The sequence below is a fragment of the Quercus robur genome, chromosome 4 (genome assembly GCF_932294415.1).
Source record: "Quercus robur chromosome 4, dhQueRobu3.1, whole genome shotgun sequence".
NCBI lineage: Eukaryota > Viridiplantae > Streptophyta > Magnoliopsida > Fagales > Fagaceae > Quercus > Quercus robur.
This window is the reverse complement of record NC_065537.1, coordinates 83,557,417-83,577,067: the sequence shown is the minus strand read 5'-3', so window position 1 is coordinate 83,577,067 and position 19,651 is coordinate 83,557,417. Positions and strand designations below refer to the sequence as shown.

The following is a 19,651-nucleotide window of genomic DNA, read 5'->3' as shown; positions in this document are numbered from 1 at the left end:
ATGGACATGTGGTAATGCTAATGCATGAGTACCCTTCATCACCCACACGTCACGTGCGTTTGGGGTGATATCTGCATAGGATTGGGTACGAGAGTTAGGACTTTCAAACCTTCTAGTGAAGCTTTCCAAGCAATTGGTGAATGCACCAATCATCTTCATCACATCCATCATTCTGAGATCAACATTTCGATCTCTTGATGACTTAACAGCCCAAGTCCTCTTGTCATTTCTTGGCCTTCTTGACCTTTGGTCACCAACATTCCTCAATGCTCTCAGCTTATGACAATTGGGTCGGGTGTGCCCTTGAAGTCCGTAGTGATGGCACACATGATTCGTTCTAAGACCTTTTTGCGATCAAGGAAGAGATTTTGATCTGCCTTCAAACCTGACCACAGATTGATTACGGGGCTTGTTCAACACTCACTGGTCAGTGACATTCTTCTTCTTCTCAATATTTGCCTTTTCAGCAGTAGGGACAACTTCAACCGGCTCTCTTCTTCTTCTCAATATTTGCCTTTTCAACAGTAGGGACAACTTCAACCGGCTCTTTGGCCTTCACAAACTTCACTTCTTTGGAGATGTTCACAGCTGAACTACTTTCACCAGTGTATCCTAATCCGATTTTGTCAGAGAAGGTCTTTTGAGAAGAAAGGACATCATCAAGCTTCTTTGTAGAGACTCGCTCCACCTTGGCATTTGCTTGAATCACCTCAAGCTCAAGGAATTTTAACTTGGTGTAAGCCTCAATTAGCTCGCCATTTAGCGTCTCTATCTCACACTTGGCTTCCTTATATCTCACTAGAAGACTTTTATAGTCTTCTTTAGCTTTCTTCATCTTTTTCAAAGCTGCTTTGGCCACCCTAGCATATTCTCCTGACTTCTCAAGTAGAGAATTGTAGTTCTCTTTCAGACCAGCTGTATCTTCATCTTCTTCAGCATTTGATTCTTCTACAATTCCCACGAATTCTTCATCACTATGCTCCCCAAGTTCTTCCACAAGAAAATTCAATTCCTCCGAAGACTCAACATGAGCAATAGTCATGAATGCTGAGAAATTCCCTTCTTCATCACAACTATCCTCCGAATCAGAGGTGGAGGAATCTGAGTCACTGAGAGTGGTGGCATACACTTTGCCCTTCGATCCTAGATAATAAGGACATTCCTTTTTGAAATGACCCTGTCCATTACACTCAAAACAAGTGACTCCTTGTGTAGATTGGGATTCCTTCCCTTCTCTCTTTTTGAAGTCTTTCTTCTCCTTTCTGGAACTCATAAATTTCCCTTTATCACCAAATTTCTCACTATTTTTGAATTTTAGAAATTTGCGGAAATTCTTTGCAAGGTAGGCAACATCCTTTTCTACTACATCCTCATCAGATGAACCATGACCTTCTACCTTTTCATTTATTGTCTTAAGAGCCAGTGATTTGCTCTTTCTTTGCTTTGGTAATGAAAGTTCATACGTCTGGAGAGAACCAATCAACTCTTGGACTTTGATTTCATCAAGGTCTTTGCTTTCCTCTATTGCAGTCACCTTTGCACGGAAGCTCTCTGGCAATGAACGAAGAATTTTTCTTACAACTTTCAAGTCCTCCGTTTTCTCTCCTAGGTTAAACTTGTCAATGATCACTTCATTTAGCTTACTATAGAAAGAGTCAAATGACTCATCCTCGCTTATCCTGAGCTCCTCAAACCAGGTAGTCAGCATTTGTAGCTTTGTGTCTTTCACTTTCTTTGTACCCTTATAAGTGGTTTCCAAAATTTGCCATGCTTCCTAGGCAACGGTGATATGAGAAATCTGATGGAATTCATCTGGGGACACACCACAAAAAATTGCATTAAGTGCTTTAATATTAGCATTTGACGCCGTGAGAGCTACCTTATCCCAAGTGGATTTGGCTGCCTCTGGCTTTGTCCAACCTATTTCAACAGCATCCCAAACAGCCTCATCAATAGAACACAGAAATGCTCTCATCCTTACCTTCCAAAAGGCATAGTTGCTACCATCAAAATATGGTGGAGCATTTAAAGATTGAGACCGGTCCATCTCAATATAAGGTCAAGGATCACATTATGGTAATGAAACCAATAAGGGTGTATCCGCTCTGATACCAATTGAAAGTTCAATAAGTATATAAAACACCTTGAACGTTTAGACCCCCAATTTACAAATTACCAATTCAAGCTTAATATCAAACAATTAATGTACGGAAAATGAACGTAAGCTTAATACAGAATTGATAAAGATTCTAAACCAATTAAATTCACATCCATAGCAGAAATTAAATGGAAAAGATTAAGGGAAGAGAGATGCAAATACAAGGACAACACTCGATGTGTTATCGAAGAGGAAACCGAAGCCCTTGGCGTAAAACCTCTCCGCCGTCCTCCAATCGGTAAACAATCTACTAAAGAATGTAGTTGGGATACCTAATTAATTTACTAGAGGGGTATTTCCCTAATTAATTTGGGAAATAAGATAAAATGCTGAATTGTTTTTTCGAAAGGGGCAAAAGCCAGTTTTTTCCCAAAAAGTACCTAAATTTTTCTGCTGCCAGAAAATTCCTGAAATGTATCTTTAAGAGCAGCTCTCTTTACATTCATATTCCATCTTTTTAAAAACCATAATCAACCTATAGACCCTAAACCCCTCTTCCATTAATTGCTAACAGGTGACTGGGGAGGTGTTAAGAACAACATAACAGGTGACTTCCTGGAATTCATCTACAATCCTTAAAAACTCATACAAAATATTCAGTATAAAGTCAAAGGTAATTTTAGCTTAGGCATTTAGCTTTTTCTCAGTAAATACCTAAATCCAATTAATATTTCCTAACGCTAAACGCAATAACTCTTTTATTTACAGGCCACCGGTACCTACAAAATGATACATTGGAAAGCATTACCTGAGTAATACTCAAAACGGCATCTACATGAATGTCATCACCTTCTCTTTGGAAAACAGGATCTTCGCAAACCTGCGGAGAAGCAAATGATATTTTACAGTTAGGGGTTGGGGGGAAGGCATCCAAGCAGTGAAGTGACTTATCAAAAGAAACAAAAGATGACACACTAAACGATATATATATATATAGTTACCTTAATGACAATATAAAGATCACCAGAAGGTTGATTCCCATCAGAATCTGCTCCACCACTTCTACTAACCTTTATGGTCTCATCATTATCTACTCCTGCAAATGGCAAAGGAGGAGAGTCAAAACAAGCATATACAAAACCTATAAAACCGGTTATGTTTCTTCTTTTCTTAAAGCTTAAAAAACGAAATCTAATTATTGCTACCTGATGCAAACAGACCTGTAATTATAAAATAAAAAGCCTGCAAACCCATCCATTTCGTTCCCAAATCCCTACTCTACTATATCCTAACAAACCATATAAAAATTTTAAGGCCTGAATTGATAAGATCATGCATTAGACTTAGTAGCAGAGGAATTTATTCTACACCAAGCTAGGATAAGAATAGCTTGACAACAGCACGAAATTTTAGCAATGCAACCCCAGAGACAAAAAACAAAAACAAAAATAATTTTAAAATAAATCCTAAATGGAAAAAGAAATACCTGGCATGATATTATGCTTGACTGACTTCGTTCCTAATACAACTCGCCTTCCTTTGCATGACTTGCAGATATACTTAGAAAAACCATGAACTATTTATCTCTAATATAACAAACCAGTAAAAAAAAAAAAAAAAAAAAACAATAGGGATAGAAATATATAATATAGTAAACTTTGCACCAACCATCATACATAATCAACACAAATGGAAGTGAAGAAACCACTTAATATCAATGCCTAATAAAGTCACTGTGAGTCCACCGTCCACGGATATAATACACGGATTAAACTGCAAAAAGTTTCACACTGGCATCAACTTCACCTGCAGATGAGCCCCCACATCTAAAAAGTAAAAACTATCCCTGAATTTCCCTAGAACCCAAAACTTATAACTGCAATTAGTACGTCCGGTCATCCAGCATGAGAAGGCTTAAAAAATTATGTCTACAACTGTTGATCACTTCTTAAAAAGTGAGCTTTCGAATCTAATTCAAAAAAGCAAAGCACGAAGAGTCTGGTTTTAGGGATTGCAGCGCCTGAGGTTGAAGATAGACTATGAGGGTTACCGTTAGAATTTGAATTAAGAAGCAAAACGCACCGTTTCTCACTAGAATGCATTTATCAGAATGCACCGTATTGCTTATGTCATATGCGTTAGTAATTGAGTCTTAAAACGGTGTCGTTCTCTGTGAACTCAGAAACTGTTAGACTTGGCGCGAAAATCTGTTTAGCTTAGCTCCTTGAATCACGGATTAGATCCGTATAATGTGGATTGGGCTTAATACTATAAATACGTTTGTATACCACTGAAATTAATTAAGCAAGAATTACTCAGTTTTACAATCTTTGCTCTCTCTCCCTCTCTCTCTCACTCTTCTTCATCTCCATCCTTTTCTTCTTCTCAGTTTCTCTGTTACTGACTTACTGTTGTTTACAATTGGATTCTTGCTTCAATAGTTGTTTGCACTAGACATTGATTTCTTCAGTATTTTCCAAAGAGACATTATGAAACATCCACATGAAAGGGAGAAACAATTAAATTGATGATCTTTTTTTTTTTTAAGTGCAATTCAATCAACATCCACATGTCGATTGATTATTAAAATAAACATACCAGCACAATTTCCCGTTCTCCATGACACTGAGGACAAGTAATCTGCACCATAAATGGGCCCTGTTGCATGGAAATCTGGATCGGCAGAAAAACTTCAAGTTAAAAATGGAAAATTAATTTTTATCCTCCATAAAAAAAATGTATAGAATAAAATCTTATGGAAAACTAGGAAAATTAGAATCAGAAGAAGAATAACAGTCTCCTGCTGGAGTCCATCAGTCTTCTAAGAAGTGCTTGCTTATGCAAACTCTAAACTGGTAATAGAATTCGATGTGTCCATCTTCTAGTTTTCCTAGCTTTCTTTTTTTCTTTTCTTTTTTTTTTCTTTTTTCTTTTTTTTTTTTTTTAATTTTGAGACAATTTTAGGTTATCATATGAAAGAATTTCAATGCTTAATACGTAAAATGAGGTGACCATAATTCCTTTTCTTTTGTAAAAAATTGAGAACATCACACTTTGAAATTCTTTGTTTTGTGTAAATTTAGAAATCATGGTTTTGATGAAGAAAATCCTCCATTCTATGGGAATTTTTAGCTAATCACGAACTACAATTGATGTGGACCGTGGTACTCCAAAGCAATAAAAACAACATTTCGGTCTATTTTGGTCCAGTTTGGTCTAATTCGGTCCATTTGTTTCACTCTTGTCCAATTCAGTCCTTTTCATCCATTTCCGTCTATACAGTCCACGACGGTCTAACTCTTTCCTTCCGGTCAACTTTCAGTCTATTTGGTCCACTTCTGTCCATTTAGCCCATTTCGATCTAAATCAGTCAACTTCGGTCGCTTTAGTCCGTTTCCGTCCACTTCGGTCCATTCAGTGCACTTCTGTCTATTTCGTCCATAACAATCTAACTCAGTCCACTTCAGTCCCTATAGTCCATTTCAGTCTACTTTGGTCCATTCGGTTTATTTAAGAATGTTTTTCATTCACATTTGAGGATAATCCATCCATGCGGTTTAGACCGAAGCTATTTGCATTTGGTAGGCAATACTTTTTTCATTTATATCATCCAAGTTACCGGGGCTTTTTTGTTTTTGTTAATTTTAACCTAGAAACAACGAAGAATAATAAACAATAAAGCAAAATGATAAATTTCTTGCTCATCATTTCTAAAATCAAAAAGATGTGATACTATAAAATGATAGACTGACTTTACAATTAACATGCATACATCAATTCCAGTAGTAAAGAATAATAAACAATATTTACAATAACAACTTGGATATCTAGAGGCAAGATTTTAAATGTTCTCTGCCTCAATGATAGGCTTCTCATATTCTGCTTGCTCTTCTTTGGCATGCTCTTTCAATTCACGTTGCTTTGGAGTCAGATTCATTCACAAATGATTAGTCAGATAGTCAATTGGGTTCCTACCAATGTTGTCAATACCTTTCCGGAATGCAAACTGGAACAAGAAACCCCCTTTTCTCCTTTGAATAAAATTATGGGTCATTTTAGTCTATTTCGGTCAATTCCAGCCCAAATTGAAGTTTGAGCTTGTAGTAAGTTATCAAGTTGTATCTTTTTTTTTTTTCCTCCCACTTATAAGTAACCCACAAAATACAAATTCCAAAGCAATTGAAATTTTAATTACAAGAAAATTTTGGCACCAAATATGGATTGATAGTAGTAAGTAAAAGAGTGATGTTAGTGGTGAATTTAAATGAGAACTAGTAAAACTTTGCTAACTAAACTGTTATGAAAAATGTCATAAATTTTTTTGTGTATTGCTTTTTTTTTTTTTTTTTGGAGAAGTACTACATCAAATTGTTTTGTTTCTTAACAAACTCATGAACACAAAACCCTAGAAAAGAACACTCCAAACATGATGGTTGGTAGAAACTGGAAAGACACGAAGTCTTCGACTATTGTAGTCTAGCTAGGTCTTCCCCAATAATGAAAGGATTATCCAAGAAAGAACTATATAAGTTCTTGTCGTCTTTGTTAAGTTTAGCTGTTTAGGTCTTCCTAAATAATGCAAATTATTATATTACTAGTGGTCGATGCAACTTTTTTGCCTGTTGAATGAAGACTATCTTTCCAAAAAAGAAACAACAGGGTAATTAATTAAGAGATAGAGAGGAAAAGAAGAATGATTAGAGTTGTTGAAATACTGACATAGCCACGTGTTTCTTGCCTGCATTTTGATGATTGCATGTTCACGTGTTTCATCTTCTTGGATTTTTATTCCGAAGTTGAATTTTTTTAATTGATCTTTATGACTGAAAATTTTGAATTTTTCTTCGTGTAATTCTAGTGGACGAAGATTGTGTTTCACATTTTTGGTTTAATTGCTGTTGGTAATTTGATATGTGATTCGTGCAAAGATAGAGAGAGAATTCACCTTCCCCATGTAAAGCTCAACAATTACACTCTATATTGTACCTCTATTATGATGCATATATACTCCCTCAAATGTACATTCCCCTGGCGATGAACAAATTGAATGACATACCAAACTATCCAGTCTCTTGCTCGTTTGTTGTGTTTTAAGCTTTACTTTTACCTAAGGATTTAATTGTTATTTTCAATACATTAGATTTCGATCTTTATATCATAAGTTGTCTATAATTTGCTTACTTTTTTATTTTTTTAAATTCTCAATTTCAATGAATTATCCAAAATTATGATATTATTGTTTGTCCAAGTGTCACATAATTAGTTAAGATCAAGTACCATACTTTTGTTCAAGTCAATAGCTTTTTTTTCCTCTTACGTTATTTTTAGAAATCAATTTTAATGAATTTTTCCTTTCTTTTTTCGGTAGAAACTGGAAAGACACGAAGTCTTCGACTATAGTAGTCTAGCTAGGTCTTCTCCAATAATGCAAGTATTATCAAAGAGAGCACAATATAAGGTGCAACGAAAGCACCATTGACCCCAAGTCCTTGGCGTCTTCGTTAAGTTTAGCTGTTTAAGTCTTCCTAAATAATGCAAAATTCGTATATTACTAATGGTGGATGTAACTTTTTTGGCTGTTGAATGAAGACTATCTTACAAAAAAACAAACAAGAGGGTAATCAATTAAGAGATAGAGAGGAAAAAGGAGAATGCCTAGAGTCCTTGAAATGCTGGAATATCATCTCATCAAGGACTTACGTATTTGATATTTTCCTTGAAATAATAGGAGATGAAAAATTGTTCGAAACTGTATTGGAATAGCTTTAAGAGAAACGCGCTTTGCATTATTATTAGGACCATTTATGCCTAAATCTCTAGCCTCTTCTTGATTTTAGGTATTATCAAATAATGCTATGCTCATAATACCAATGGCATAGGTTAGTCATCAATAAACATTATCTATGAAGAAAGTATTGGATACACCAATAAAGTCTTTGGCTTCTTGTTGAGAGTCTTCTAATTGCAAAGTCATTGGCGTGAGAAAAACAAATGACAGAAGTAAGTCAATGGTGATCACCACGAAGAACTAACGCGCGGACAGACCAGAATTTTAAACTATAGTGGGAGTTTAAGTAAAAAAAAATAATAATAAAAATAAACTTCAAATAAACATATTAACAAACTATTAATCAAGGCAAACACCAAAATTATTTTTTCTTAATAGTTAATACATTAATAATTTAAAATGAAATCATCTATCAACGAAGACAAAAGACACAAAACATCATTGTTTCTTAATACGTTATAATTAAGGTAGACAATTTCGTACCGGGAGCTATTTCAATTTAACTAAAAGAATGGTATATTTTGATATTGGTCAATATTAACGTACTGTTTTACCACTATATATATATATATATATATATATATATAATTTAATTAATTACCAAACGGAATGTAAATTTTTTTCTAACCATATCTCAACCACCTACAAACAATTTTTTTTAACTCTCTCTCTCTCTCTCTCTCTCTCTCTCTCCAAACTGTTGACACAAAAGTCTTTGGCACCTTCTTGAGTTTAGGTATTCTCAAATAATGCAAAGCTCATAACATGACCTAGTCATTACTACGAAACATTTTCCATGAAAGCACAATTGAAACCAAAGTTTCTTGCCTCTTCTTAAGTGAATCTTCACAAATAATGCAAAACTCATAATATTATGAACTATTGTTCACTATGAAACCCTTTTCAACAAGGCACTAAACTCTGAATAGAAGTTGAGAAAGTACAATTGATTCCAAGTCTTTGTTCTTTTGTTGTGTCTAGGTCTTCTCAAATAATGCAAAACACATAATTCAAGTAGTATGACTTAAGTTCCAAGCTACCTCATTCCAAAATATGACTTAAGTTGAACTGGCAACTTTTCATTCCAACCAATAGCAACAGTCACATTTGTGGCACTAATTCAAACCATTAGCAAAAGTCACATTCACATTCACAGTAATAAATTTAGAATAATCCAATTTAGCAAATATGAAGAGGTTTCATCATTTAAAAAACAATTTGTTTTAGAGGTTCTTGCAGGAAGAAACTAAAGCCACATTTGCTAGTAATTTTAAAAGTTGAAAATCTAGGGTTATTTTCCTTTTGAGATAGATGCACAATGTGTGACCTCTATCTATAGGAAAATTATCTTATGAGATTGTCTCATGGTGGTTATTTTCTTTTTAAGAGAGATGCACAATGTAAGGACCTCTATCTATAGGAAAATTTTCTTATGAGATTATCTCATGGTGCATCCCTCTTACAGCATGTGAATCTTCAGGTGTGTGGGGACCATCAAACATGAGAGGAATGATCCATGAGATTGTTTCATATGGTAATTTTTTTTCTTCATTGATAAGGAATTTTTTTTTACCATTTTATTTTATTTTGGTTGAAAGAAAGATAAAAAATAAAAACTCTCAAGGGGTGGGTGGAAAGATATCACTGGATGTGAAGTCTTCAACTATTACGTTCTATGTTATCTCAAATAATGTAAAGTTCATAATACTTGTGAAATAGACTAGTATTCACCATGAAACACTTTCCAAGAAGTTTAGGATTTCAAATGAGTTGGGTTTTTATTATTCCCATGAAACACTTTCTAAGAAGTTTAGGGGCCATTTGGTTACGTTGTTTGTATTTTTTGAAAATACATGGGGTGAAAAAGTGTATAGAAATACGTGTAATATTGTTTAAAAATTGAAAATATGTTTTTAAACCCATATACCAAACAGGTCCTTAGTTATTCAATTTTTTTTTTTAATTATAAAAAATAGTTATTAATTTAAAATTTTTGACACCCGAGGCAATGGCTTAAGTGGCCTTGCCCAAGGGCCAGCATGGCCCATTGTGCCAATATTTTTTATTTTTTCACGTTGGAGATACATCCTTATATCTTTTTACAATACTCATAGCATTTTCACCTCTTTGGTGAAAGCACATATTCTGTCTTCTTCTTCTTTTCTTTTCTTTTCTTTTTTTTTTTTCTTTTCTAAATGAAAATGAATAATTTTTTCCCACCTTTTAGTTTAGTTGAAAAAAAATTTCCATGGTGGTGGGTGTAAGGATACAATGTATGTTAAAATCTTCAACTCACGTGGTCTAGCTACAAAATTCATAATACTAGTTATATAGACTAGAATTTACTATGAAACACTTTCCAGGAAAGCTGATGTAGAACAAACAGCATCTGCCTTCCTACAGCAGCAGGAGCGCACGAAGTCATAATGCAAGATCAAAGGGGTGGGGGGGGGTGCTAATAGAGGCCATCGGGGTGGCAGTGTCAAAATTGTATGAAATTTGGCAGGTTGAAGGAAAACAATGTTCTGATTCAGAATCATGAAATGAATGTCGCCAACATTTCGGTGAATTACTTCATTAAGGCCCCAAAAATAGTGGTTTTGCTATTTATAGTAATATTTGTTTTTTCTTAATAAATTTTAGTTTAAATGTCAGAATAAGGTCTCGCCTGTTTTGGAACAACCCTAAGGTTAGTAGTTTATGATTCTGCATTATGGTCAATAGTTTATGATTTTGCCTAAGAATGTGCAAGTTTTGTTGTGCACAAAAAGTTGTTTATATGGATTCGAAAGTAATTTAATTGATAGTTATAAAAAGTTAAATCTTTATTATTGATTTACTTTCATGGTATACTTAAGTTATATTAAAATTTTGTATTATAGATGAAGTGATTAGCAAAACTACTTGACAACTTGAGTTGTAATTTGCAAGTATAAAGACTTTCAATGCTAGATTTGCTACTAACCTTGAGTAGATTGAGTGCAATTCATATTAAATATTTACTTATTCTAATTTACCTAATATGTTATGTTTTATTTTTAATTTAATTATCTCTCAAGGTAATTAATAATATAACTTTATTTTATCTTACATGCAACTGGAATAGGCACATCTAGGAAGGTTGATAAGTGATAACTTGAAATGGTCCATGACATCAATTTATAATATTGTGTGTGTGTTATTTTATGGTTATAATATCCTTAGTGAAATTTGAATTTGAATTGTTTAAATTTTAAATATATACCTTTAAATTGGTTTATTTGAATTTTTATGGTGGTTTGAACCCAAGTGTTGGAATTTGTTAAAGAATTGTGCATTTTCCATTCCAAGTTTGATGGTTAAAAGATTAGTCTTTTACTTTTTTGGGTAATTATTTGTTGGATGACTTACCGAGTGTCAAATAAAAATCATTCTAATTCAGCAAAAATATATATCATTCTAAAAAAAGAGTGTCAAATATATATATATATATATATATATATATATATATATATATATATATATATTAATCATGTCAAAAAATAGGTGGTCGACTCAATCCGACCCGTTTGCCAGGACTGGATATAGGTTAGTAATCACCAAACAAGTAAACATTATCTAGGAAGAAAGTCTGTAGTTTCTTGTTGACTTTTGGTCTTCTAGTCTTCTTGTTTAGTGCCTGCCAACTGTAAAGCGAAAGAAAAAAACACGCTTTGCATTTATTAGATTTTTTTTTTGGTAAGCATTTATTGGATATATTGTGATGATGATGTGGACTGTTTGATAACAGTATATATGTGGGATGCCGGTGGCCTATTTCATCGCAAGATCAGTTGGAATCATAAGTGAGAGAGTTGGACAAAAACTTTGTCAGTCTTACTGTCATAGAAAATCAGAAAAAGAAAAAAGCAACACTACGGGGCGTGTAATCCAACTTGATCTTAATTATACGATCAATTGGAGTGGGGAAGATTGGTGTTTAAATGCGTCTTTGTTTCTTCCCTTTGAAGAGCTCCAGTACCTCTATTTGGTTGATAATCAGATTAGTAGATGGGTCCCAAATGAAGGTATGTTCATGTCTTCAGCAAAGTCAATTGGTAGTGTTTGTCGAAATTATGTTTTACTTCTGCCTTATATTTTTCTTTTTGAATTTTCAAAAAATGAGAAATTAGTTGTGGCTTAGGATTCACTTTATACTATTAAATAGGTTGTGGGAATATATAGTTGTGGACATGGAAACTGAAGCTTCTACTAAATTGTAGGTTTTGAAAGATTCTCAGCGTTGCGCAAGCTAGAGATGCTTTACTTGGCTATTAATCATTTCAACAATAACATCCTGTCATCGCTCAGTGGAATTTCTTCGCTGAAGATACTAGATTTGAGTGTTAATAAATTGAATGGATCATTCCACATCCCAGGTAAGTCTCACGGCTAAAATTCACATCAAGTTGCAAAGAGACTGGAAGAGTGCCTCACACTTGAGGGTGTAAACTTTTGCTTCTTTTTTGTATTTTGAGAATTTCTGCTCTTAGTTATTGAGATTTATGCAACTAAAATCTCACTTTTTTTTCTTGGCTCTTTTAAATTAAATTACCGAAGAGAATCATTATGATTTCAGTTTTAGTTTAAGCAATTGGAATAAATTATGAGAAGTACAAATATTTCTAAATTAATAAAATCGTGAACAAATTTAAAGCCTTATCAATTTGTGGATTTGAAATAATTTGGGTGAAATGTGATTTCAAATTAATTACACAAGTGTTAATGCACTTATGCTAGAGAAAAACTCTCAAAAATCAAATTCATCTTGTGTCGTTATAGTTTATGTCGAACAACAATTAAAAAAAAAATCAATTATTATTTTAGATCATCAATAATTTTAAATAATAAAAAATAATAATAATTTTAAATTATCAAATGCAAATGTAACCTTAAAATAATCCAGTCAAAATCAATTGATGAATATTATGATTTATATATATATATATATATATATATATATATATGTGGAATTCAAACTTCAAAGCATTTAGCAACTTGGAGGAGCTCTACTTGGATGACAATGAGATCGATGACTTCGTGAAAACAACAACAAAAGGTAACGATTGTTTTTAAAAATATATGTTCATGAATTCAAATCAATTCCTTCTTTTATATGGTATGTCAAATTATCTATTTTACTTTGCCTATAGGTTCAAACAACTTACCTAAGCTGCAAGTCCTAGAGTTGGGTTGGAACAAAGTTAATGCACGAATTTTCAAGTCATTGAGCACCTTCACATCATTGAAGATCTTAAGAATGAGAGGAAACAATTTGGAAGGATCGTTTACAACTGAAGGTAAATTGTACCATGGACATTTTACGGTGGTGTTGTTTTGCATTTTTCTTTTTCGTCATTACTGACATAATCTCAGAAAAGCAGAAGCTATAATAAAACATTTTATTATTATTAAATATTGTTCATTTTTTCTGAAACAAAATATATTGAAAATAAATGAAACTGAGCTTTTTCTTTTCTTTTCCCTCCTTTTTTTTTTTTTTTTTTTTTTTTTTTTTTTTTTTTGGTTATAGGGAAGTCAAATACAGAGAGCTAACTCACACTTTTTTTTTCCCCCTTACCATCATGCTTTATTTTGGTCGAACTTGTTTTCCAATTCCTTTAATATTCTCAATAACTATTTGCATTCCCGCCAATAAAAAGCTTCTAATTCAATCATTATTTGCACATATTTTAAGACCATTCTCATTTGTTAATGCTAGTTTACAATTTTAATAGGGGAACACACCCTATAACATGGTCATGGTGCAACCTCCTCACAGGCGTAATAGACCCCACTTGGTACCTAGTGTTACTTCATATTCATAGGATTTGTTATTCTGTAGATGATTTTTAATGAAATAGTATTTGTGTAAGGATATACCTTTTCCCAACTTATTGGAAAACATTTCGGTTAGAAAGTACTCGAATCATCACAAAGAGGAAAGGCAATCTTTGTGACATCTTTAGATACGTTTCAAGGAAGTCTGTCGGTATTTGAAGCCAAGTCGCTATAGGTAGAGATCCAACCGTTATCGCCGATTCAAGTTCCTCAACTACCCGTTCAAGCCTAATCACTAGTCCAATGAGATCGCGAGGCCCACAACTCTTCCAATCCTTTGTTGATTGAGTCTGTGAAGAAAGAAGAAGGAAACCAACCCAAAAGGCAAAATGACACCATTTTTGGTGGTCTTGATCCAATCATAAAATCTAGCCCGGTTCATGACACCAATTCGATCCAAGTTCCTTAACTTGGTTCTTCAATTAAGCTCACAATCAAAATTAAACTCACAGCATGCAAACAAATTATATAGCAAACCCAAACCCCAAGCTCAATTTAAAGCTCTGTTGAAAAATTGATTTAGGCCAAATCATTAAGCCCAACCCTACACAAAAACACAACCCATATGGTAGAACTGTTCTACAACTCGATTCACAGCCTAGTGTGGGAACTAAACAGCAAACCGGTTTGGTTCGCCTAACCAGATTCCCAAAATCATACAAAAAGTTTCGTATTGTAAGGGTGTATTAGAAGTGTTCATGAATTGTACAATACATAGATGCATATCAATTGAATGATATCATATCATATGTATCGGGAGATACATGAAAACTTGGTTTAAAATGGATTCTTTTACTAAAATTTGGGTTTTAACTTGAGCCCAAATGCTTTTCTACTTGTTTTTAGATATAAAAATTGGGCCACTACTACTTTAGCTCAATACAAAGACCTAGCATGAGCTCCCCCCCCCCCCCCCCCCCTCTCTCTTCGTAAAAAATTTAGACTACACATTTGCGCACATTTAGATTTTCTTTTCCTTGGCTCTCCAACTCCAACTGAAGCCCCTTTGTCATTAAAAAAAAAAAAAAAAGTACGCAAATATATAAAATTTTACAATTTCCTTCTTCTAACAAAATAAAAAGGCAAAAAGAGATCAATGAAAGATAATGTGGGAACTAAGAATATTGAGATAAAAGTAATAAAATGAGAGAGAGTTTGAAATGATTATAGAAAAGGGAGAAAGTGAGAAAGAGAGAGTGGCAGAGAACAACGAATAATACTTGCTACAACTGCAATATGAGTTGTCGAGGAGAGCCGAGCTGCTAATGCCACTAAAGAGAAAACACGATCATAGTATCTCTATGGGTACCATTTTTTAGGAAATAAGAAATTAAGGATAATTTTTATGGAATGTGTTGAATGAGTTACGAATTTGAATAATTAATTATTTTTATTTTTTGTTTTTTAATAGGCTTTTTGCTAAATATTTTGTTCATTTTTTGTTGTTTGGGCTATTTTTGCTATTATTTGGGGTTTTTTTTTTTCTTTCTTTCTTTCTTTAAGTGGTTATGAATTATGATTGTGGGGTCAAGATTATTTTTGTTGAACACAAATTCTTGGAATTAACAAGTCAAGGTGTACAATATATATTTTTTAGGAGAGACAAAACATATTAATTTAAAAATAATTATGTATATAAATTTTTTTTCCAAGTATAAATTTTATTTGTTGCAAGTTAGGATGTCCACATCTCCTGAGATTGGCAAATTTATGTTTTTACCCTCACTATTCAAGTGCAATCTCCATTTTACCCTCCAAACCCACCGTTGCCACTCCCTTCCTCTATTATTATATGGTCGAATGAACAATAAGTAGCTTAGTGCAAACCAATTTTATGAATATTGTTTTGGTGCTCATTTCGGTTTGTCAATTGAAATGAAATGTTTTGGTATCAATCTATTTCGGTTTACCGTTTTGAGATTACTATACCCGTAAAAATTAATAATATATGCCTACTCTTTTACCTTAAAAGTAAAAAAATAATAATAATAATATGTAGTGAAGTCAGAAGTGGATTAAAAACATTAAGGGAAAATTTTTAACTTATTACTTTATGGAATTCTGGTAAATAAAGGAGAGTCTAGGATTTTTTTTTTAATTGGTAGGAAGTGTCCTAGAAGTTTCCTTACTCCCTCTAGGCTCTACTACTCAACAAGTGCTTTACCATTCTTCACTTCATCTCCCTAGTTTCTTCCTCATCAGATCTCCTTTCTCCGTCTCTTCACAAACAAATTTCATCCACCACCAAGGAAGCATTGGCAGGAGCTCAAGAAACACAAGGTCAAGAATACACATACTTAAAGGCAAGGTAACTACTCTAACAAATGCAAGCAATACATGTGGCTCCAATCTCTAGGAAAGCAAATGCTAATGGCGGAGAAGGGCAGTGGCTCAAAGATCAAGCTAAAGGAGAAAATGAGAAATAGTATGGTTCCGAGTTTCAGCGAGAAAACAACATATTTTAGCTTCAAGAAGGGAAATAAAATCCAAAACTCATACCGGGCGAAATTCATATTTCGACCGAAATTATCTGAAACGGACCAAAACACAGGGAACACCCCAAAATTGACCGAAATTCTTTTTGAGCTGGTAATTGTAGCATCAATAAAAAAAAAAAAAAAAAAAATGATTTAGATGTTATAGAAAAAGGGGAAAAAAAAGGTTTAACAACATGGCTTTTAAAATAAGACTGAGATCTTCAAAAAAAAGCATCATCTCTAGTTGAAATATATTAATTTCACAATTTGAATTAAATTCTAAAATATGAAAGTATATAGACTGCCACATTACATGGTAGTCTATACTCTATACACTATTATTAGATAAAATAAAATTACTTTCCTTCAAAGAATCTTAGTTAAGAAAGTGGTCTTGGCTACTTTAACACTTCTGTGTGGTATCTTAATAATTTTCAGCAATTAGTACTAATTTATGCTCTACCATATCAATTAGTACTAATTTAAGCTTTTTGCTTTTGTTTTAGAGTTGAGCAAACTAAACAACCTTGAACAGTTGATGTTGGATCGTTCATCGATTGATAAAAGTCTTCTTCATAAAATTGGAGTTATGACTTCTCTTAATGTATTGGCAGTGAGCTACTGTGGACTGAATGGCACCCTACCTGATCGAGGTAGGTTTTTTTTTTTTTTTTTTCACAATGATATTGCTTCGAATAATTACAATAGTAGAACCTAATAACTAATTATCACATTATACAGGCTGGTGTGAACTTAAGAAGCTCCAAGAGATAGACCTCAGCAACAATAATTTTGAAGGGAGACTACCTTCATGTATGGCAAACTTGACATCACTCCGGGTATTGGATCTCTCTAACAATCACTTCAATGGGAACATTGTCCAGTCTCCACTATCAAGTTTGACATCACTTGAGTACCTTTCTTTCTCTGATAACAACTTCTCAATCTCATCCACATTTTCCTTCCTTTTCAACCTCTCAAATCTTAAGATCCTATTAAGTGATAACAATATATTAGCTTTGGAACCTGACTCTCTTACTTTGATTCCAACCTTCCAATTAAAGGTTCTCAGTTTGTCAAATTGCTCAATTAACATTCACAATAGGACACCTCCCAGATTTCTTCATTGCCAATATGATTTGCAAATAATTAAACTCTCTCACAATAAGTTGGTTGGGCAGTTCCCTTACTGGTTGTTAGAGAACAATACAAGATTGGAGATCTTTATTGTAAATAATAACTCTTTCACGGGGCCTTTTATGGTGCCATATGATATTCGTCCCAACATGTTGAGCATAGATATTTCTGATAATTACTTACATGGTCCAATTCCCACAAACCTCGGTTTAATTTTTCCAAATTTAGAATCTTTAAAAATGTCTAGAAATAAATTTGAAGGCAATATTCCTTCTTCTTTTGGGAATTTGGTTTTCTTACAGGGTCTAGACTTGTCTGATAATCATTTCTCGGGAACCATACCAATGCATTCCATAATGGGTTGCTACAATTTAGAATTACTCATATTATCAAACAATAGCTTCAGTGGCCAAATATTTCCTACCAATTCTAATTGGACTAAGCTAGGAAATTTACATTTGGACAACAATCACTTCTCAGGCACGCTTCCAACATGGATGGGGAACATGACATATTTAGAAGATATTGTTATGGCCAAAAATCATTTTGAAGGTCCTATTCCAATTGAGTTATGCAAACTCGTTTCTCTTACATTTCTTGACCTTTCGGACAACAATCTTTTTGGCTCTGTTCCATCTTGCTTCAATTCCTCAAGTATCCGTTTTTTTCAATTAAATAAAAATTGCTTGAGCGGTCCAATTCCAAGTTCTTTCCAAAACAACTCCAAACTACTTACACTGAATCTTCGAGATAACCATCTAACTGGAAACATTCCTAATTGGATTGGCAGCCTCTCATCATTGAGAATTCTTCTCTTGAAAGAAAATCATTTAGGAGGTCAAATTCCAATTCAACTATGCCTTTTGCAGAACTTAAACATTTTGGATCTTTCCTACAATAAATTTTCAAGTCTAATTCCTCATTGCTTGAGTAACATTACTTTTGATGCATCTGTCCATGGAACTTCTTTAACACATTTATCTTTAGGGGAAGCTTATTTAAGGAGTTTGTCATTATATTTGAACACAAAATCAATAATTATCGAAGATCTGCCTGATGATATATCTCCGTTTAATGGATTTGTGAATGTTGAAGAAGAAGTAGAGTTCACAACAAAAACTAGAACTTACTCTTACAAGGGTGACATCCTCGAGTACATGTTTGGAATTGACCTCTCGTGCAACAACCTAGCAGGTAAAATCCCACTGGAACTCGGTAGGATGAGCAGCAACATTCGTGCATTGAACTTGTCACACAATAGTCTATTCGGACCCATCCCGGTAACATTCTCAAATCTAAAGCAAATAGAGAGTCTGGATCTTTCATACAACAATTTGAATGACAAAATTCCACCTCAGTTGACCGAAATGACCTCTCTAGCGGTCTTTAGTGTGGCACACAACAACTTATCAGGCACAACACCAGAGAGAAAAAATCAATTTGGAACATTTGATGAAAGCAGTTACGATGGGAACCCTCTCCTGTGTGGACCTCCATTACAGAATAGTTGCACCAAAATGACACCACCATCTACAATGCCAGTGGATAATGAAGGGGAAGAAGGTGATATTTTCATGGACATGGGTGTCTTCTACATAAGCTTTGTGGTGGCTTACATAACAGTCCTGTTGGGAATTCTTGCAGTTCTTTACATAAATCCATACTGGCGTAGGGCGTGGTTTAACCTCATTGAAGTGTGCATTGACACTTGCTACTGCTTTTTTGTGGTTCATTACCATAAGTTGTTCAATTTCAGCCTTGCATAGCCTTGTATTGCTACTATTTTGTTGTGTTTTATTACCATAAGTTGTTTAATTTCAGACTTGCATAGCCTTGCATTTTAATGATTACATGTATGTGTGTCTCTTCTTGTTGGATTTTGAATCTAAAGATTGAATTTTAATACTACACTGTGCAAAATCTGTATTGTTGTGTAATTTTAAAGGACTATGATTGTATTTTTGCATTGTTGCTTTAATTGAATATGTGAGTTATGCAAAGACAGAAATACAGCTACCCCCAAGGGACTAGGAGTCTAGCCATGAAGTGCCATATAAGGGCAAGAAAATCTTAAATCTTGCAAATTATTTCAAAATATTGTCTAACTATTTTTCTACTCACCATGAACTCTGCCAAATCACATAAAACATGCTCATGAATTCACAATGTTCAAAACCAAAATATGGGGACATCCAATCCTATGCACAAGCACTTGTATGATCTGACAGCTCCAAAGAAAACCAATTGAATAATGTTTAGCTTTCTAAATGCTTCAGTAAATATTGAACCATA

General features: G+C 33.7%; 1 protein-coding gene across 4 annotated transcripts; it reads left to right on the top strand.

The window, feature by feature from the left end:
- The first annotated feature begins 11,763 nt into the window (after positions 1-11,763).
- On the top strand, positions 11,764-19,264 carry LOC126724043 (receptor-like protein 15). 4 transcript variants are annotated; one of them, XM_050428146.1, is made up of 5 exons: positions 11,764-11,932; positions 12,128-12,963; positions 13,058-13,204; positions 16,837-16,875; positions 16,964-19,264. In XM_050428146.1, exons 2-5 carry the CDS (start codon positions 12,870-12,872, stop codon positions 19,123-19,125), a joined length of 2,442 nt encoding a protein of 813 aa, XP_050284103.1. In that variant the 5' UTR covers positions 11,764-11,932; positions 12,128-12,869; the 3' UTR covers positions 19,126-19,264. The 4 variants fall into 4 exon arrangements, with proteins under 4 accessions (XP_050284103.1, XP_050284105.1, XP_050284102.1 ...); XM_050428145.1 differs by having other exon boundaries at positions 11,765-11,932; positions 16,729-16,875; XM_050428148.1 differs by lacking the exon at positions 16,837-16,875.
- The last annotated feature ends 387 nt before the right edge of the window (positions 19,265-19,651 follow it).